This window comes from Lemur catta, chromosome 7 (genome assembly GCF_020740605.2).
Source record: "Lemur catta isolate mLemCat1 chromosome 7, mLemCat1.pri, whole genome shotgun sequence".
Taxonomy (NCBI): Eukaryota; Metazoa; Chordata; class Mammalia; order Primates; family Lemuridae; genus Lemur; species Lemur catta.
This window is the reverse complement of record NC_059134.1, coordinates 19,599,499-19,620,850: the sequence shown is the minus strand read 5'-3', so window position 1 is coordinate 19,620,850 and position 21,352 is coordinate 19,599,499. Positions and strand designations below refer to the sequence as shown.

Sequence of the window (21,352 nt, the reverse complement as noted above, 5' to 3'; positions counted from 1 at the left end):
CTGGGCGCTGCTTGTGCTCCTCCCGGCAAGTTTGCACAAAGCGTGCGTGGGACGACGTTTGGCCTCTCGGCGTCTTAGGATCTCTTTGCCCGTGTCTAGTTGTCTTTCCTGGGCGAGGCACAGTCCCCCAGTGGCCGTGGGGCTCTCACCTGCCCTGGTGTCGTCTGGGCGGAGCTCAGTATACTTCAGTGGCTGTGACAGCAGGGGTTGCACAGCAAGGGTCCAGTCTTCTGATGTCCTGTCCGGGCTCTTTCCACTGCAGAGCACACCCCCGCCTGCCCCCGAGTGGCCAGAGGAGCAGAAGGGCTCGGATGACCTGTCATTGTGCCCACGCTCCCCTCGGCTCCCACGCCAGCAGGTCCCAGCGTTTGTGCAGTCCCAGCCCCCTTTCTTATTAGCTTGGTTTCATGGTGCATTATCTCCTCATCTGAAGGCTGCTTTATAGCGCAATATCTTTTTAACTAAGGTAAAATAAAATGAACACACGTCTTTTGGAATAATCTGATCCCTCATGATTGTGGCTGATACCCCAGTGCTTTGAAGTCAAACTAGATAATTAGTTTTCTATACTGAGTCAATTAAATATAAAAAACAACCACCATAAAACCTCCACGGTTTCTTTCAGCTTGTCACTGCCCTTTTCCATCTCCTCCCTTGCCTCCCCTGCCCCCAGCTTCCTCTCGCCGGGAGACAAAGGGAAGAGAGACAGGGCTGGAAGGAGTGTGTCAGCAATGTGGGCACGAAACAGATTTTCTGCTTGGTCCAGTCTGGGGAAGTGTCTCTGTGAATGGACAGAGATGCCCTGTCAGAGCGTGGAGCAAACACTCTCCCTGTGCACGTGGTCACTCTACACGTGCCTGGGTGAGAGCCCCGGGCTGGGACGCTGTCCACTCCAGATGCTTCTCCAAACATGTGGAATTGTTTGGGCATAATGTCATGTTGGCCAACTTTTACAAACTTGGGAAGTGGTTTTCAAATTTTAATCTAAAGTGTGTGCTTTTGGGAGGCAAGCTGGATATGGGGGAAAGAAACTTGAGGACCAAGTTGTTCACTTTGCTTAATCGATTTGGATTTTTTTTTTAAATAACCAGAGAAAGAGCTGGATGCTGTGTTTACCTCTTGCCCATTTTATCAATTTTATTTTGTCTCATCCTTGCTTCGTTTCTTCATTCTAGCCCATTTAACTCTTGTTTTCTCCTCCCAGGTTTCAGGCAGGGCGTGGCTACAAATGTGGTTGATTTCTGTTGCTTTACACCTGCACTTAAACACTGACTTCAAGTCCGTGCTACTGTCATGGAGGGCTGAGGTTCTGAAAGGCCCAAGCGACCCTGAAGAGTCCTCCAAATGAAGGCGCTAGCAATCTTCCAACCAGACCTCACTCTAACCCGAAGGGTGATTCACTTGATAGCAGTAATCAGCACCCTCTTGGAGAAATACAGAAGCATCCACGTTTTCTATTTTTTATTAAAAATTGCTTTCATCTTCTGCACTCTGGTTTCTTTTAAGGATGGCCTCACTTTATAAGGGCCTGGGTTTGTTAACCTATGCTGCATCGTGTGACTGCCTTATGGGATGGAACCTGCATTGGGGATGGAGGATTGAGGTTGAGATGTAGAAGAAACTGACCTTTGCCAATGGAGTTATCCTTCCTATACACAAATCGTAATTCCCTCCTGTGTAAAATGAGGGCCAGCATGTCTGCCTCCCTACTTTCTTTGCAATGGCTTACCAAGAATACTGTGTGTGTGTGTGTGTGTGTGTGTGTGTGTGTGTGTGTGTATCTACTCATTCAGAACTGATTGGCCTGTTTGTAGGTTGTTGGGTGACACTTCACTTTTCCTCATTTCTGATTTCATCTTTTGCATCAACTGATCTGGCAGCATTAGAAAAAGAGTTAAAGAAGATGAAATGTGAATTGTTGGAAGCCAGTCTGAGACACAGTGCCTAGGTTACAAAACATCCTAACATTAGTACAGTATCAGTTAGAATCACCTGGGCAACTTGTTACAAGTACAGATTCCTGGGTCCAACCAGCAGAGATTCTGTTCCGGGGGGTCTGGGATGAGACTCAGGAATTCACAGTTTAATTGGCCCAGCAGGAGATTCTAATGCAAGTGGCTTCATAGACCATATTTTGAGAACCACCATTACAGAATTGCTGGGAAGGACTCTAGCACTCTTAATTCTACACCATTGGTTTATGGATGAGGTTGAGCCTAGAGAAGGGAAGTGACTAGCCTAGGTTGCCAGTTAGTTAGTGAGGGCAGAGCATGGACTAGAACCAAGCACCAGCTTTGGGCTTTTCCCACTGCCCCGTGTGTAGGAGAGCAGACCAATAGGATGTAGGCTTGCGTTCAACAGGACAGATTTAAATTAGATACAAGAAAGAACTTCCTGACAGAGAAGAATACTGAGGAAGCCTACAGCATCTCCTTTCGTAGAAGGCGTTAAGTCAGACCAGACTCTCATCAAATATGGGCCCTTGTGGTACAATCTGGAGGCAAAGAGAAAGGAATGAAACCTCTTCAGAGCAAATTCTGGTTATTTTGCATTAAAGGGACCAGGGACCTTTCTTATGTTTCTGCTAGTGGCCCCTGCATTTTAACCTGGACAGTAACATGAGTAGTGGCCAGTGATCAGGAGGCCTGAATCCCAGCCGCAGCCCTGGCAAGGATGAGCTTGGTGACACGGGGCCTCTTGCTCAATGTCTTGGCCTGCCCTTTCTCACAGTGAAACGAATGGGGTTGCATTAGATTGTTTCTTGTTTCTGTGGTTCCAGCACTTTTACCTGTCATGGAAGTCCCCCACCAAAGTGTCTTACACGCCCCAGGCACTCAGCAGAGTTTGGTTGACTAAGCAAATTAATAAGTCAAATAAACGCTACTCAATATTGAGAACCAGGAAACCCTACCTGCCAGTTTTCCCCTCCTGAGCCCCTCCTTAGGACAATTTGAGACCATCTCTGAACAGTCTCGTAATGATCCCCCTTTTTAAAAATTTCTTATGTATTTAAAGGGATCTACCCACAAATGAACACGAGTTGTAGCTTCAATACCCATGTCCTTTCGTGAGTGCTCATTCAGATCTGAGATGTGCTGTGTCTACTTAGAGTCACTCCCTGAGCTTAGAAGCCAGCCCAGCGTCACATCTCCTCAGGAGTGACAGCGGCTGGTCACAGGCCCCTGTGCCCCGTCTCCTAGGGCCACCCCACTGACGGGCTCTCTCTGTTCTTTTCAGAAGGCAGATCTGGCTGTGGCGGGCCTCACTATTACAGCTGAACGGGAGAAGGTGATTGATTTCTCTAAGCCATTCATGACTCTGGGAATTAGCATTCTTTACCGCGTTCATATGGTAAGAGACTTATTTTATAAGCGTTTATGTCATTAAAGTTATTTGCATGCAAACACTGAGTTATATGGTAATAATGAGTGACTCACGGAAATATTTAGATTTCAAGACTTAAATGCAAATGTGCTGGGCTATTTTTTCTCCCATCAGCTGCACGAACTGGAAAACAGGAGGCATAGAAAAGTCATGCTGTGGGCTTTCCAGTAAAAATTGCTTCTGCCTCACTGCATAGTGATGGCCAAGAGCGATCGCTCAACACTTGGTGCGTAGTGTGTCCGTGATTGGCCCCGCTGGTCACTTTGCTTCCTTCCGAGGGCAGGGCAGCCCCGATGAGTCACCCCAGCACTCTCAAGAATGTCTCCACTCCCAAGTCCTCCCGTATTCACTCTGAGCATTGTATCTGGGGAGGGAATGTAGACTTCTTCCTCTCTCGATTATCTGTACTGGTGAATGAAGAGTAGATAATCTAGTGTCATTTATACCTGGTCTGTCCCTTCTTCTGCATCCCCCCCACCCACTCAAGAAGACTTCTCTGGCTAGGTAGGCCAGAGTGGGTGTCAAATGAGTTTGTGAGAACACCCCAATAGGCATCAGGGTGTGGACATGACCCCCAAGTATGCTGGCTAGTGGGAGGAGCAGAGAAAGAGCAACCCTAGCTGGGTTTCATCTACCAAGTGGATGATCGTGACGTTGCCAGCAATAGCCGACTTTACGTGGTTGACCTTACTGGATCAGAGGAGCCTTCTCCTCCCTTCATCCCAACTGGCTCTAAATGCACAGAATCATATGGATTTCCCCAGTACACTAGTCATTTTCAGCACCCACAGTTCAGCGGCCAGAGCAGACTCCAGGACATAACCTGTACCACAAGGCTGCTCACCCGGGAAGGGACCAATAGGTCACCCACATACCTGCTGAAGAAGTGACCCCTTCCCAGGCTCCAAATCCCATCCCTAGAGAAAGGGGTATTATCCACCTCTGCAGCCCCAGCCTGGGCTCCCAACCCCGTGATGTGGGTTGAATTATGTTGTTGGTTGAAATAAATTGTTCCCTTCCCCACCCAAAATATATGTTAAAGTTCTAACCCCCAGGACCCGTGATTGTGACCTCACTTGGAAATAGGGTCTTCCCAGATGTAATCAAGTTAAGATGAGGTCATACTAGATTAGGGTGGGCCCTAATCCAGTGGCTAGTGTCCTTACAAAAAGAGGACACTTTTGAACACAGACACATAGGAGAGAAGGCCATGTGAATTTGGAGGCAGAGACTGGAGTAATGAATCTACAAGCCAAGGAACACCAAGGTTTACCAGCAGCCACCAGAAGCTAGAAGAGACAAGGGAGGATCCTTCCCCAGAGTCTGCAGAGAGAGCCAGGCCCTGCCAACACCTTGACTTCGGTCTTCCAGCCTCCAGAATTGTGGGATGATAAATTTCTCTTGTTTTAAGCCACCAGTTGTGGTGTTAATACTTTGTTATAGCAGTCCTGGGAAACTAATACAGTTGTGTTGTTTTTATTTTAGAAATGAGGAAATTGAGTTGCAATCAGTTAAAAAAAACTTAGGCAAAGCCACAAGCTAATAAATGAAAGAGCAGGATTCAACCCAGGAATGGTGTGATTCAAGCCCGTGCTCTCTCTGTGACACTAGCCTGCCACCCTCCTGTGTGTGATCTTTGAATAACTTGTCCTGTGAGGCACTTTTGCACACCCTTTCTTATTTGGTCCTCAGGACTGTTCTTTGAGGAAAGAGAGCAGGTATTATAATCCCCAATTTACAGATAAGGAAACCAAAGTCATGCTTGGAGCTACAGAGCTAACCCTGAAATCCAGGCCTCTGAACCCCAGGACAGTGTTCCTATCATCGTTAGAGCTGTTGGTGCTCCCTAGGTGGTCTTCCACGTTAGAGCTGTTGGTGCTCCCTAGGTGGTCTTCCATGTTAGAGCTGTTGGTGCTCCCTAGGTGGTCTTCCACGTTAGAGCTGTTGGTGCTCCCTGGGTGGTCTTCCACGTTAGAGCTGTTGGTGCTCCCTAGGTGGTCTTCCACGTTAGAGCTGTTGGTGCTCCCTGGGTGGTCTTCCACGTTAGAGCTGTTGGTGCTCCCTGGGTGGTCTTCCACATTAGTGCTGTTGGTGCTCCCTAGGTGGTCTTCCACGTTAGTGCTGTTGGTGCTCCCTAGGTGGTCTTCCACGTTAGAGCTGTTGGTGCTCCCTAGGTGGTCTTCCACGTTAGTGCTGTTGGTGCTCCCTAGGTGGTCTTCCACATTAGAGCTGTTGGTGCTCCCTAGGTGGTCTTCCACATTAGTGCTGTTGGTGCTCCCTAGGTGGTCTTCCACGTTAGAGCTGTTGGTGCTCCCTAGGTGGTCTTCCACGTTAGTGCTGTTGGTGCTCCCTAGGTGGTCTTCCGTGTTAGAGCTGTTGCTGCTCCCTAGGTGGTCTTCCACGTTAGTGCTTTTGGTGCTCCCTAGGTGGTCTTCCATGTTAGAGCTGTTGGTGCTCCCTAAGTGGTCTTCCACGTTAGTGCTGTTGGTGCTCCCTGGGTGGTCTTCTAGGCAGCACCATTTTTGAGCTCCTCTCCCCAACACTGAGCCCTGAGGGAGCATCTGAAAAAAATGGAGACACCCAGCTTTCTCCAAACTATGCTGCTACAACCTGTGACAACCACATGACTAGGCTCTGGCCTTAATTTCTGGATTCATGATGAGGCAACTAAAGCCCTGCTGGTGACCTGATGGCCCACTGGGAGCCATGTGGCCCAAGGCACCTGTCCCCAAGTGTTTCCACCACCTGGGAACACCTGCTGCCTGGCTGCCCTCACCACATAGGGCACCCCTGTCCTGAATATCAACTCTGGCCAGAACTAAACCCCAACTCACCAACGCTTTGGATACCCTAAATTGGATTGTTGACCAAATGTTTCCTACCACTCAAAAACCTGTGACTACATGAATTTACCTGCATTAGTTTCTGGGGTGTTAAGTTTTACATGTCAACTTGGCTAGGTTATATTGCCTAGATGTATGGTCAACTCCTAGCCAGGTATTAGTATCAAGGTTTTTTGTAGATATGAATAATGTCTGCAATGAATTGAGTTTAAGTAGAGGAGATGACCCTCCATCATGTGGGTGGGCCACATCTAATCACCTGAAGGACATAAGGGCAAAAACCGAGGCTTCCTGAGAAGGAATTCTGCCTTAGGTCAATAGCATAGAAATCCTGCCTGCGCTTGTAGCTTGCTGGTCTTTCAGACTTACTAGCTCCCACAGTCATGTGAACCAGTCGCTTATTGGTTCTGTTTTCTCTGGGGAGCCCTGATTGATACGGTTTCCCAATCTGGTGAGGATTCCAGCCTCTACGACTGAAGCACCAGCTCAGCACAGAGCTGCTCATGCTCAGATCTGATTTACAACAGGGGGCCACGCTGGGTGAAAAACGAGTGCTGGAATGAACAGCTTACACTAAGCAGAACTGACAGTTCATGCATTTATTCAACAAATATTTATTGAGTACATTCTGTGTGGGAGACACTATGCTTAGGAAGTACCAAAAAGTCATCTGGGGAGAGAACAATCCCAAATTGACTAACCCAGGGGAGACCTGGTGAGAAAAAGTGTGAGATGAACTTTTCTGTACCTGAAACCAAAGAGGCCTTAGCAGGAACCACTCATGCAAAAGGACAGACTGGTAGAGTCCACCACGAGAGCCTAAGTCTACAATTGTATAGAGAAGCTCTCTCTAACATAATAGTGTTAAGGTAACAGAATTAAAGTTCAATACTGAGTGTTTGCTGTTCTGCAATTTTTCTCTAATTGATAGTTATCTGTGAGCAAAATTGTGGTTAATTTAATCTCATCTATAATCTGTAAGGATCTAGAGTCTCTTACTTCTGTGTCTGTGAGGTCACCTGACTGATGAGTAATTGTACCAAAAGGTGAGCATCTGGTGGCAATCAAACCTGCGTGCAAAAGTAAAAATAATTAACTCAAAGCATAAATGCCTACTTAAGAATTATTGCAAACGCCTCCAAAATAATAAGTAATGGCAAATGTGTCTCTGAAGTCTACAGTTAACCAGAAATAATTTGTGAATTTCCAGCAATCTCAGATTATCTCGGCTTTTTCATGAACATGGATCATCAAGAGTTCATTGTGGGATATTTTCCTTCTTCCCAGTATCGGCGGATAATCTCTGCTTCTGCTCAGGCATCCCTAGGACCAAAATAAGAATGTGTTGCTCTTTTTACCACCTACTCCCTGCTACTCACAGGCTGGCTAAGGATTCTGGCTTCGGCATTTGTTAGGCATTTGTTACAACAGTAATCCATTCTGCTTTTTAAAACTCTGTTCCTAGCATCCAAGTCACCATTTTTCTCCAGTATTCCTTGTGCATTTCTGGTTAGTGCCTTCTCATCGTGCCCGTTGAACGCCTTTTTCTCCCTTCCTCCCTCCCTCCCTCCTTCTCTCTCTCTCTCTCCCCCCCCTTAAATGTCCACAGCCCTTTCCTATTCTCATTCAACCAACTCTCTCCCTGCATCATCTCACTCTGAAATCTGTGACTCTAACCCTGGCCACTCCTCTGAATTCCAGTAGTGTATTTCTAGCACATCACTACACATCTCCGCCTGATGTCTCACAGGCACCTCAAAACAGTATTATAAACTGCATTCAGTATGCTTCCCACTCAGACTTGTCCCTCCTCCTCCCTTCCGCTCCATCTCAGGCAATGGCATCTCTATCCAGTAACCTGCGCCCTCATTAACTTTTCTCACCTCACACGTTTAGTTGGTCATCTCACCTCCTAAAGAGTTCTCACATCTACTCTGTGTCCCCACTTCTTCGGCCTCCATTCAGGCTCTCCTACTCTCCAATCCGAACTATTGCCATTCCAGTGGCCTGTGTCCTCTTTGAGGGCAAGGTGTTCCTTATCCGTTACTGGGTACCCATCAAAGAGCCACAGTCATTGTACGCATTCACTCAGAAGTAGGAGAGTGAGAATCGAGGACTCTGGAGCCAGACTGCCTGGGTTTATTCCCAGGTCTAAATGTTACTAGTTGCATGTCACATGTGCTTCAGTTTCTTTATAGGTAAAAATGGGTTGTCATGCAAATTAAATGAGACTACATGTGTAATGCACTTATACCAGTGCCTGTCATATGGACAACAAACTATTAGCTATTATTATGAATTGCTCCTCACTGTAATCCATCCTCCATACTGCAGCCTGGGGTTGGGTTTTGTTTTGTTTTTTTAACAAATGTAATCACATCAACCTCCTACTTCAAATCGTGTACTGGCTCCCTATTACTCCCCAAAAGTTCAGCTTTCTTAGCATGAGAATGAAGCCCATGTCTCCTATCCCATTTCCAGGCCTTTACCTGCTTTACCTGCAGGCACCTTTGCCCCATGCTGCTCACTGCTCTCCCGTCAGGTCAGCGTCTTCTTATCTCCTTGTATAGGTTCACACTCATCTTTGTGCCTCCCGGCCATCTAACAAACTCTTCCCTGGCCTTCAATACCCAGCTCAAATGGCACTTGCTCTTCAGTGTGACTCCCCTAGATGGAACCAATTGCTTCTTGCCTATATCTCTATTATAACACTTTTATGTTGCATTATATTATTCTTTATTTATCTGTTTCTCTCTAAGTAGACCCCAATGAGAGATTCATTAAGATGAAAGCACCCTCTTGTCAGACCATAGGTTATTATGTTATGATTTTTGGTGTGGAAAAATATGGTCATCCTAAACATGCAGTATTTACTTGGTAAGTATGGAAGGAAGGAAGGGAGGGAGGGCCACAAATCCAGAGATGCTGTGGGCAGTGGGCATCATTCTTTGTGATTCCTGGTTGGGCAACACCAAGCACCTGCTAGGGGGCCCTGCAGGGCCAGTATTCCAGGCAACAGGATGAGTGACTCAGATAGATTTTTTTTTTTTTCTTTCTAGCCTTTCTCCTCATTAGTCTTGAAACAAACAAACAAACAAAAAAAATGGGAGGCAGATGTTTCAAGCAGCCAGATACATCTTCTGCTCGGGCCTGGCCATAGCTGCCACTTGCCCTCATTGCTCTCTCCCTCTGATGCCTGTATCTCCTGCACACAGCATAGCATCCACCTGGGAAGGTGTCAGAAACCCTGCTGGGGCCAGAGAGATTCTAGGCCACACGTAGATGGCCCAGCCTTTAGAATCCCCTGATACTCCAAGGATGGGAGTCAAGTGACAGGGTATCTGAAGTTCAAGGGATTTCCCTGGCAATCACCTCATCTCTTCCTACTGACAAATTCGGTATTTGGTATGGCAGTGTAACTACAAGGGCATTTGTAGCCAAGGGTTTTAAGCTATCGATGCACACTTTGAGCTCTCAAATATCTGTGTGAATGGAGGGGAGACAAACATTAAAAAACGAAAACATTTATATTTGACATTAGAGTATATCACATAGTTTTATGTCTTTTTTTTTCATTAGGCAGCAGCAATTTGCCTAATGATGTTTTGCTTAGACTAAAAATGTTAAAGTAAGTTTATATTCCTCAAGCACACCCTGACTGTTGTAGCAAGGCCTCATCAGAGTGTGCCAGAAGCCAACCTGGGATTCAACATTTGGCCCATATAACTCCCATGTGGATAAATCTCATCTAAACAGTTTAATATCGACATCTTCAAGGAGGCTGGATATATGTCCAAGATATTTGTATGTTGACTAATATCTCTTCATTTATGAAGCTCTTCCACATACAGTCTCTGATTTAATGCAGCAATGCCCTGAGGCAGGTAGTATGATTCCTGTCTTACAGGACAGAATTCTGAGATCTTTGAACCCAGCCAGTGCAGAGGAAAGAAGAGAGGCAACACAGTGGTGCAGGGATCATTGAAGCCAGGTTTTCCGTCTCCAAGTTCCATATAATTCTAACTACCTGTGTAAAGGGTATTGTGAGTATATTTCTCTCCATGTCAAGGTCGTATGTTAAATGATCTTTCAAGATCCTTTCTAATCTGAGGATATTATCTGTGATCCCGTATGGGGTCCCAAGTCAACCAGAGCATCTGAGACTCCCTGGAAATGTGAAGTTACCATTTTCCCCATAGACTGACCTGCTCCACTCTTGATTAACAGATGGGAAAGTTTTATGCTCTGTTCTTTTCCTCTTCTTAACTCTCAGTTAGAGTCTTCTCTCTCAAGAAAAAGAAAAAAAGAAAAACCAGACAGTGATTAAAAAGAGAGAGAAATAAACACCAACACTAAATGAATGCATGGCATTTGCTGGATGTATTACGTGCTTTTCAGGAAGGTCTGTTTTGTTTCAGAAAGAGGGTCTAGGAAAATGGAGAACAATGCTAAGTAAACCAGTGAATCATTTCTAATACTGCTTAATACCCTGTAATAAGAAAATGGAAAATGAATAGACTTCTATTCCTTAAAGCTAAGTAACATGATAGCCCATATAATGGAAATATGGATCTCTGAATGTATAATCATTTTAATATTGTTATTTATTGAGTGCCTCTCTCTCAAGAAGCTCAAGGTATTTTTATCAACATTATTTTAGTAATTCTCACGTTCCCCCCACATGTGGATTGTGGTGCTCCATTTTATGGAAGAGGAAAATGGCACCCAGAGAAGTTGAGTGGCTTGCCTAGGACCACTCAGCAAGTCAAGGTCAGTGCCAGGGTTAGAACTCAGTTTTCCTCACTCCAGATTTCCAACCAGCAAAGTGAAAATAGATTTACTAACATGTGAGATGTGTGGACAACAGCCAATCTGGGTGTTTTCTATGGAGAGGAATTAATTGCTTTCTTCCTTTTTTCCTCTTGGAGTCAGAGGCGGAAAGTGCACGCTAAACCAACATGCCAGCAAGACAGTGCATTGCAGCCACCTGGGGAGGCTATCTATGGGTTCCCATGGTGGGACAAGGAGAAATCACCTCTTTCTGACTCTCCCAGAAGGAGTCATGGAGAGACTGTTCTCTTCCCTCTTCAACCCTAGAGAGTTTTATTGACCATCGACCACTGCTGGGAGTTGACTGGCCAGGATTAATAAGAAACCTTTCCATGAATTGCCATTTAATTCTGAAGACTGTCAAAGGCACATGGAGGACATGAGGGCCTTTTGTCATGGGCTATGCTGGGGAGGGGAAAGGGTGACAAGGCTACATAGCCCTTACACGGATCCAGGAGAACCTGCCACATGTCTGGTCCACTCCGCCAGGGGCTTCTTTGGGATGGCTGAGTTCTAATTGAGTTCTAAATGTTGGAATCGCTGGCTTCCAGGAGTCATTCTTCCAGAAGAAAGCCTAGTCTTGCCCTAATTGCTTCCCTGGAGAGCCCTGGGGGAACCCTCATGATTCATATAGTACAACCCAGGGAAACTCCAGGAGTTAGGGAAAGTGGCCGTACCATATGGCTTTCTTCCCCCAAGCATCTTTAACATGTGTCACCATAGGTCAGAAAACAGTATTTCTTGTCCATTGAGGAAGGCATCAGTATAAAAGGAAGTTCCCACCTTTGTCACAGACCCTCCCCTCCTCCCCCTTCACTCACAGCTATCATTAGACAGAAGGGGAGCAAACACACATATAACCCTTGCTATGCGGTAACTCATTTAGTTCTCAAAATCCCACAAGGGGGTTTTTATTATTACTCTCATGTTACAAAGAAGGAAATGGAGATCTAGAGGTTAAGTGACTTGCCCAGGGTCACTCAACGTGTAAGTGGTAGAGCCAGGACTCAATTCTGGGCAGTCTGGCTCCAGAGTCTGGGTTTTAATTCACTACCTGTCCTGCCTTGTCTACCGCTGGTGTCCCCGTGCATTTGGCTCCAGACCCTGGGAAAGCAGTAGCAATCCTACTATTATATATTGTCATTTCTTTCAGCACACAGACTGAAGTATGGTTGAATTAACAGATTTTTTTTTGTAAGGATAAGAGGAGTTTTTGATATGTAAGGGTAGTTTAATGCCACTTCATAGCTCCCTAGGCAACCCGACTGCTATCATTCAAAGGACGTCAACACACCAGGGCTGTGATCAGCTGATGGCCAGCCCTTTGGATCTCTCCCATCATGAAAGAGCATCAAGGATGCTGACTCTGGTGTGGTCAGTCTGAAACACAGCCCAAAAGTCAAGAGAACTAGTTCTAATTTTGCTGCCGTCTAATTTTCAATTCCATCAGCAGGGCTTGACCTGTCTTCAGCATTTGGGGCACAGACTATATATAATCCCTTGTCTACTTCCAAAGTGGTTGTATTCACCAGAATGACTGGCTCAACTTGCAGTCAACAGAGATGTGTATAAATCAATACAAATGCTTATAAATACAACAGTCACAATAAATGATGATGGGTATAAATAAATAATGTTTAAGAGTACTTTAAGGGGGTGTGTAGGTTGGGTTTCTGCTGGCATTGGGGAGAAGGCGTGGGATTAATTAGGGAGTTTATTGGAGCAAGTTGCAAAGATTAAAAGGAGAGGAAGATGCAGTACAGCTGCCATTTGAATGAAGGAGAGCGTGGCATGCCTATGGCACAGCTTGACGAATGAGCACCAGAGAAATTGAAGCCATCACCAATGATTTGAGTGAGGCACTTAACCTCCCTGGGTCTCAGTTCTTCCATCTGTCAGTATGGAAAATTGGGTATTGAAATCAAGAGAACATAGTGAAGCACTTTGAGTTCTTCAGAAGAAAAGCATCACTATCACACATCCTTTGGGTTAAGGAAAATCAGTTATTTGGAAGAAATGCCTATGGCTTATGACACCTGATTTGCCCCAAGCACCAGTAACTCAGATGTCTTCTGGGAAGGAAGCAATCTAAAGCATCCGCATAGAAAAAATGGTAGGCATTCAGAATTTTGCAAGGAACATACCTCTCTTTGGCATCATGTAAACAGCATGGGTTTAGCCTAGGGCCTAAACCCAGGCTGTATAAACCCAGACCCAAATCTCAAATGACCGCCCACTCCTTGCTCCCCTGGTTGGCGTCAGTCAATCACAAGTAGAATCAGATGTTGCCTTGCCAATGTGACTGATATGTTTCTGGGGGAGCTGTGTTTATGCCTTGCTTTTGTTTGTGTGATGTTCTGTGTTTTACAACTTCAGTCTCCAGGAATTTTTCCCACGGCTGTGCATCATTCGTTATCACCCATAACCAAATATGGCAGCTTTAAATAGCGCTGTCATTTTCCTCAATTTCACTTGTTGTGATATAATCAGGTATAGATTTCCGACACTGAGCATCTAATGGGGTTTCAGATTCAGAAAGCAACAATAAAAGATTTTTTTCCCCTGTATATCTCAGTTGAGAGACACAGAGTGAAATGGTCATGAGGGACAGGGCACATGGAATTCACGGACGTGTGCCTGGAGAGACCCTGGGATCAGGAAGGACGCCGGGGGTGGACCGAGCTAGTGATTTCTGCTACAGTGGGTGTGTAGGCATGATCGGTTTCTCTACCCGCTTCTGGACTCTGTGTGTGGGTTCTGCCCTCTCTGTGTCTTCCTGTGTCTTCCTGTGTCTGCCAGTGGCTCTTGGGGTGCTGAAGAAGACATGGTCATCCTGTGATGGACACGGGTGTGACTCACTGGGGACTTGGATTCTGCTGCTCTGAAGTCTTTGCTTTCTGTTAGGGGATTTGCATAATGACATGCTCAAATGGGTCCTCTTCCCATTCTTCTCCTGTTCCCCTCCCTAACTTACTGGGCTTTGTCCATCAAATCATTTCATTTTCCCAGTAATACCTGCACACTCTGTGCAGACCAAGCATGGTTGCCCCATGAGTCAGAGAACTTGCAGTTGGTATCAAAGGGCATTTCTGTGGTCTAAGCCATACTGTAAAGGAAAACCGGCTGACACCACCCCAGAGGTCACTGACACACTGCTGCAAGGTCATAAGAACAGCTACCACTTTGGCAGAAGATGAGCTATTTACATCCTCTCTGTGCACCCTCTGGACCGTTGTCCCAAAGAGGAAAGTAAAACTGTACCCCAGGTGGTTCAGCAGTGGGCCTGCTGGCTCCCCAAGAAGGCATGGAAAACCGTCCAGAAGAGAAGCTGAAAAGCACCCATGAGCGTGGCTATGCAAATGTAACAGGACCATGCAGAACCGCCTCCCTCCCACCTGCCTCAGATGCAGCCGTGGCAACAGCTGTTGTTACTTGGAGTTTCTCAGCTTCTTCTGGCTTCTTATGGATAATGAAAGCTCAGAAATCTGGTTGAGTTTAGCTCAGTGTTGGAATAGGTAGTTCCCTTTTGTGTTTCTTGGAAGCACAGTATAAAAACGACATAACCTCCATAGTAGGTTGTGCCATGACTGATACAATCTTGAGCTCGACACTTACCTGTTCATAGAGACCCTGAGCTTAGTATTGATTTTCAGTCCTATCTATGGACTTTCTAGATTCCTAGGATCATACAGTCATAGAATTTTTCATCAAGAATGGTCCTTAGAGAGCATCTGGTCCAGTTGTTTCATAGTAAATGAAAGGAGCAAGCCTGGCTCAAGGCAAGGCAGCGGCAGGAGCTGGAGAGAGAGCCCTGTCTATAGTGGGAGCCACCCCTCGGCTCCAGCCCACTGGGAACTTGGGCCCAGTGTTGCCAGATCACCCCACTAAAAAAAGCCAGAAATCTAGATTTATATGTGACATCTCCTAATCATGTGATGCTTGCAACTAATGCAAAATGGGTAAACACTGCCGGGTAAACAAAGCAAGTCTATGGGCTGTATGTGGTCCGTAGGCTGCTGGTGTGTCACCTCTGATCTAGCCCAGCTCCAGCTGAGGCCAGAGAGGGATGAGGACTTGCCTAAGATCACACAGCTAAAGACGTGGAACAGCTGACTTAACTCCATCCTTCTTGTTGCATTTTGTTTTCCTGGGGAAAATGGTGGGGTCCTTGGCATCCAGGGTTTTGTTCCTGGCTCCATCCTCTGGCTCACATGACTCTGGCCGAACGCATCCCTGGGCTTGGGACAAACCATGTTTTCCCATGGCATAGCAGGGTGAGCCCTGGGCTGAGTTGGAAAATGTGGGTTTGGGTCCTAGCTCTTCCACTTACAAGCTGTGTAGCCTTGGGCACATTCCTTGACTGCCCTCAGCTTTGATTTCTTCACCAGTAAAATGAAAATAATAATTTGTGCCTCCCAAGAGTGTTTTGAGGTTCACATGGGAAGGTCTTACTGTGCGTGAGATCACCCCACAAACAGAACCCAGGGATGCCTGTTGTATTGGCACCCTCGTGAGAAAGATGGGAGTATCAGAGAGGGGTGCTGTGGTCAGACTCCGGCACTGCAGGCAGCAGCAGCTCAAAGGTGCTCTCCAGGCCTGTTCTGGGCCACCCCCAGAGGACACCAGGGAGCACATCAGGGGCATTGAGGGCTGTTCCACTTTCCCAGGACAAAGCCGCCCTCCTACGAGGTGATGTGGCCACGCTGCTGTCCCGTTTCATCTACTGAGATCAGGGCTGGGTAGGTGCTTTGGAGCAGCCCCTGCTACAGCTTCATCCCCAGCATCATTGAAACCAATCACCCAGAACCCCAAGAAATGCAGTCTGGGGCCAGACCCACACTCACCACAACCTCTGCCCTGCCCTGCCCTGCCCTGCCCAAGGGCCGCTTGGACTGAATGTGAACGGTGAATCTTGTTTTTATCTCCATTTCCAGGGACGCAAACCCGGATATTTCTCCTTCCTGGACCCGTTCTCTCCGGGCGTCTGGCTCTTCATGCTTCTAGCCTATCTGGCTGTCAGCTGTGTGCTCTTCCTTGTGGCCCGGTACTCTCCTCTCCCCTTCCCTGTCCTCACACCGCCACCTCGTGCCCACCTCCGGGAACTGCATGGGGAGGGGTGCGGAGGAGGAGAGAGGTGGGTTGAGAAGACCTTGGTGCCAAACCAGAGGGATGGGAGAGGGACTGGGGACCTGAAACGCTCTCTGCCCAGCTGTCAACCTCGGGCTGCCCGTGCAAGCATTCCCCACCATGCACGACGCAGATAGGTGAGCTTGTCTGGATTGACCTCCTGTACCCCTGCCTCTTGCCTCCTCCTGCTCCTCCCCTCCTCCCCCTTCATGCCCCCTGCTTGTGTGGGGGCCTTGGGAAAGAGAAGAGGGGAAGAGGGTGGCAGGAAGATCACTGTGATTAAGCACTATGCATTTGGCTGCCCTGGCATCTGTCCCTGCCAGGATCTGCCACAAAGTGCTGAATGACAAGAAACAGAGCCTGCGAATCCGGAGTAGGGGGACTGGAGGCTGCAGTGGCACAGGCCAGGGAGAAAGCCGCCTCTGCAGGAGCCTGGATCTGCCTCTGAAAACACAGCTGCCTGTCAAATGGGAACTGGGAGGGTGGCAGGCGGCAAGAGGGCAGGGTAGAGAGAGGCGTTTTCAAGTAGTGTTGAGTTGGGACAAATGGGCCAGATCAGGATGGGGAGAATAAGCTCCCCACTGTCCCCAGCAAACCAGGGACTGTCCCAGCCCTATGGAAAAATCCGAGGAGCATTCCGAGGCTGTGGCTTCCCAAGAATGTGTGCAGGGAAGGTTGTTTCTCTCTGAGCCTATAGGATATGGGACCAGCCTGGGCTTCAGGAGAGCCAGCCTCCTATCCAGAAGTGGACAAGTGCTGGTGGCTCCTAGACCACTCGCTCAAGTCCCTGCTCCCTGCTCAGCCCCCAGCTCACTGGGGACCAAAAAGGGCTGTTACATGGGAGCAGAGAACTGCTCAGGATGAGCTTCTGGAAATCTGGTGGTGGGTCTGTTTGCAGGTCTCTCTTCAGTTGTCACCTTTGCCTCCAGGCCACAGAAGCAGGAGCAGATAATTCTATAGTGGACCTTCCATCTCTACAGGGTGGGGTCCCCCCTAAGAGTGTGTATTCAGTGGATCCAGGGGAGCACGTGCTCTTCCCAGTTAGGAGATGGAGCAGCAGTGTCCATGGGGTAATCCCCGGGGCAGTTCAACCAGCCTGCCCATGAAGGGCTGCACAACCCTGTCTGTGCCTCTTCTGGTGGAGGAAAAGCCAAGATCAGGAAAGTCGTCAGGGGCCCACGAGATGCAGCCAAACAAAGAAAAGCCCTGCTTACAACCTGGTAGTCTGCAAAGGCGGCTGAGTTTGCTGCCCAGGCGCCACCTACCCCTGTGGGGCCTGGAGGCATCACCACTGTCAAGTGTCTGTTGTCAGTGACGGCTGTGAGGTGCAGGAGCTCGCAGGCTGTCTGACACATCCCCTCTGCACATCGCACGCTGCTGCGGCTCCACATTGCCAAGCTGTCTGCGTGAGCCCTGGCTCCACCGTCTGTAGTTCACACTTGCCCCGTTGGTGGAGCTCCCGTGCGTGGCGTGCCACAGCTCTCAGGTCACCTCCAGGGCCCCGGAAAGGGTCTTGGGGCTTGGTTACCGGGCACACACACAAGCCTGCCTCACCGTGCCCGCGGCACCGGGAGCTTCTCGGCCAGCCCTGAGGTCCCTCTTCCCTGCCCCCGCACCGACACACACTGCCCTCAGCACCCAGCACTAACAAAAAGATTAGCCAAAAAAAAAAAATACTAAAGGGTTCACCATATAGCATATATATATATACGTGTGTGTGTGTGTGTGTGTGTGTGTGTGTATGTACACACACATGTATCTATGAATGAGATGTCTGAGCCCAGGGTATTCTGTCCTAAGATAGTGATTTTCAAACAGGATTCTATGGAGCGCGAAGGCTCTTCGGAGCTACCGGAGACTTTGGGGTGAAAGGAGAGGCCAGGCAGGCAGAGCCCCAGGCCCCAGGCCCCAACACCTTTTCATCCAGACCAGCTCCACTTTTATCTCTTATATATTGTACTTCTGGGTAAGATTTTAGAGGGTAAAGATGCTTGAAAACTACAGCTCTCAGGCAGCCATTCCCAAGCCAGAGGGTTGTCAGAGTCACAGACACAGGGAGCTTTGACACATTTGAATCCCTGGGTCCCAACGTCTCAGTCTCTCTGCAGGTGGGGCCTGGGAATCTATATCTTTGAAATACACCAGGTGCCTCCACTGGACTGTAGGCTTGGAAACCACCTGGGTGAGGCACCGTGAGTGCCAGCCGGCTGCACAGGACACAGGCCAATGGGGACACATTTGTGTTACGTTCAGGAATGGGAGACATTGATGGAAACAGTGGCGGGTGGCTGCAGGAACACCCAGTGCCCCCAAGGCTGAGGGAAGGGATGGGAAAGCCCAGTGATGGCAGCAGCCTGGGGCACACAGCACCTCACCCTGCTGGTGGGCACGTGCCCGTCCACGCACATTCCTCTCGTCAGAGCAGAATGGCTTTGCACGGGAGACAGGTGGGGCTGGCAGGCAGGCGGAGAAAGGGCGTTCTGAACGTCCTAGACAGTGCGGGGCTGCTCAGAGAGGGGCCAGTGTGGAGGCTGAGAGGGGCCTGGGTGGGGAGGTGGAGAGCGTAGGGCAGCCCTGCTCAGCCCTGTGTGCCCCTCACACTCGCCTGGGAAGCTTTAAACAACTACCGATGCCCAGGCCCCACTGGGCAAATTAAATCAGAATTTCTGCGAGTGGAATTCAAGCATTGGCATCTTTTAGAAATCTCCCAGAGGAGTCTGAAATGCAGGCAGGGTGAGAACCTGGCCTTAGGCACTGTCCAGGCCATTGGTTCTCGGTGTGGACACTAGACCAGCGGCATCCACACCGCCTGGGAACTTGCAGATGCTTAGGCCTCACCCCAGACTTACTGGTTCAGAAGCTCCCAGAGTGGGGCTGAGCAATCTATTTCAACAAACCGTGGTGATTCGGAGGCAGGTAAAAGTTTGAGAGCTACTGCTCTGGGCTGAGGGGGCTCAAACGGTGGTTCTGTGCGACTCCAGGGTCTCTCCGATCACCCTGGGGCGAACAAGCAACTTCCCAGGCTGTCCACTCCTTGACCCTCCCGGCTTCCAGCCAAGGAGCTCCTCTTTCACTGATACTGTTTATTGGAGTTCCACACCGGCATTTATCTGGGAAAAAACCTTGCCCAACTGCTTCATTTTTGGTTGGGAAAATCCAAGTCCAGCAAACGGAAGTGGCTTGCTCAAGGCCACAAGGCCAGTCCCTGAGCCGCAGAGGGGAGGCCGGGAAGGACAGCCCCTCCCCGTCTCCCCAGCTTCCTTCCCTTCCCACCCCGCCTCCACCACACTGGTGCATGTTCCTTTTCTCCCACAGGTTAACGCCCTACGAGTGGTACAGCCCACACCCGTGTGCCCAGGGCCGGTGCAACCTCCTGGTGAACCAGTACTCCCTGGGCAACAGCCTCTGGTTTCCGGTCGGGGGCTTCATGCAGCAGGGCTCCACCATTGCCCCTCGCGCCTTGTCCACCCGCTGTGTCAGTGGCGTCTGGTAAGGCCCCAGGCGGAGGCCGGCCAGGCCTGACGGAGTGGTGGAACTAGGCCAGATGGGGCGGGGACACACAGGGGACCCTCTGGATAAGCCCAGCTCCAGCTGCTGGTGGGCAGGAGCCCTGGTGGCCCCACGTGACAGCCCCGGAGCCTCTGCCTTTCACAACAGACCCTCAGGGAGTGAGGCCCACTCTGCCAGCTCACAAGGCCCAGGCAGTGCATGGGGACCACCTTGTCCCATCTTCTCCCCTTCCCCTACATGGTTTCTGGGGTCTGGGTGTACAGGGGAGCCCAGGCAGGAAGGGAAAGGGGGTGAGAAAACAGCCTTGATGACCTTCAGCAAAGCAGTGATAACTCCCGACCTGAAAACGACCTGCAGTCTGAGAAGGCATATGCAGATTTATGCAAATGGGAGTCTGCTAGCAGGAAGTCCCTGCAGGAGGAAGCCAAGCCCGGCTGCCACATCATGCCCCCTCTGCCAGCTTTCTCAGGCTTTGTCCCTCTGCACCTGGCTCCCGGGCTTGCTGGCCTGCCCACCTCAGCAGGTGTGGAGAATGAAGGCTCTTGGTCGCGGAGAGTTGAGCGAATAATTCCATGTGTGGGAAAGCTCTTTGAAAATTTGAAAGTGCTGCGTAAATGTGTGGGCTAGTAATTGTTATTAGACCATTATGGGGGGCAAATGAAAAAGTTATATATATATTATAATGTTTTATATACACACACACACACGCACACACACACACATAACCTAACCAGGCAAGTTTGCAGAGTGCAAGTTTTTGATCCTGTCTTAAAAAATCCACTGTAGGTCTGGCTGCCACCATGTACAGGACTTACAACCTTGGTCCTCTCCCCTCTTTCCCAGCCAGATTAGCCAAAGTGAAAGGAAGAGTAGTGTTTCCACCCTTGGTACTGGTGCCGGGGCAGAGGGTTGGTCTGGACAGAGTTACTAGAGAAGCCACTGGAGCTGGGGCTGTTGGGGAGGTGACACAGCTGGGACAGTGAGCCCCCCCACACACACACACCATCTGGGGTTTTAACTATAGTAGGATTTAAACCAACTGGACAGGATGCTCACCTGTTACCAAATAGTGCAGAGCAGTCAACGTGGAGAACTAGGGCTCACGTCCCCAGGAAGAAGGGAGGGTTTCAGCAGGGATGGTCATGAAGTTTCCTCAAAATCTGGAAATCTGGGCAGGAGCCCAGGGAGATGAGCAGGCACCAGCTGAGAATGTTATTCTCTTCCCCCCCCTTCCCCCCCCCCCGAGGCTTTTCCTTCCAGAGGGTTCTCGTTCCCTAGGGGCAGACGGGGTCCCATTACCTGCTTTATCTGCCTGTCAGCTCCCTCACCCCCAGCAGAACCCAGCCTTCCTGCCAGCTGCCCTGCCCTTAGTCCAAAGACTGGGCACAGCTTTAACTAGCTGGCCCCAGGTGGCTCGGCTACCCTGTTCTAGCACTAATGAGAAGCCACCACAATGTGTCCTCCGCAGCCCCTGGCCTCAAGTTGTCAGTGAGCCCCTCTGCCTCACAGAGTTCTTAGCTACTCATTCAGAGCCTTGGTTTGGTCAGTTCCTTTGGGGAGTGAGAGGTAGGCTATCGTGGCCTACCTTGGCCTCCTCGCTCAGAGCAAGTGATAGAAAATGTCACATCACTCACAAGGATGCCAGCTTTGCAGCTGAC

At 49.0% G+C, this 21,352-nt stretch overlaps 1 protein-coding gene across 1 annotated transcript in view; it reads left to right on the top strand.

Moving 5' to 3' along the window:
- GRIK4 (glutamate ionotropic receptor kainate type subunit 4) overlaps positions 1–21,352 on the top strand; it is a 295,913-nt gene that overhangs the window by 247,443 nt on the left and 27,118 nt on the right. Inside the window, exons 12-14 of the mRNA XM_045555389.1 lie at positions 3,238–3,351; positions 15,992–16,101; positions 19,500–19,673. Coding sequence (XP_045411345.1) covers positions 3,238–3,351; positions 15,992–16,101; positions 19,500–19,673 — 398 coding nt within the window. The remainder of the gene's footprint in view (positions 1–3,237; positions 3,352–15,991; positions 16,102–19,499; positions 19,674–21,352) is intronic.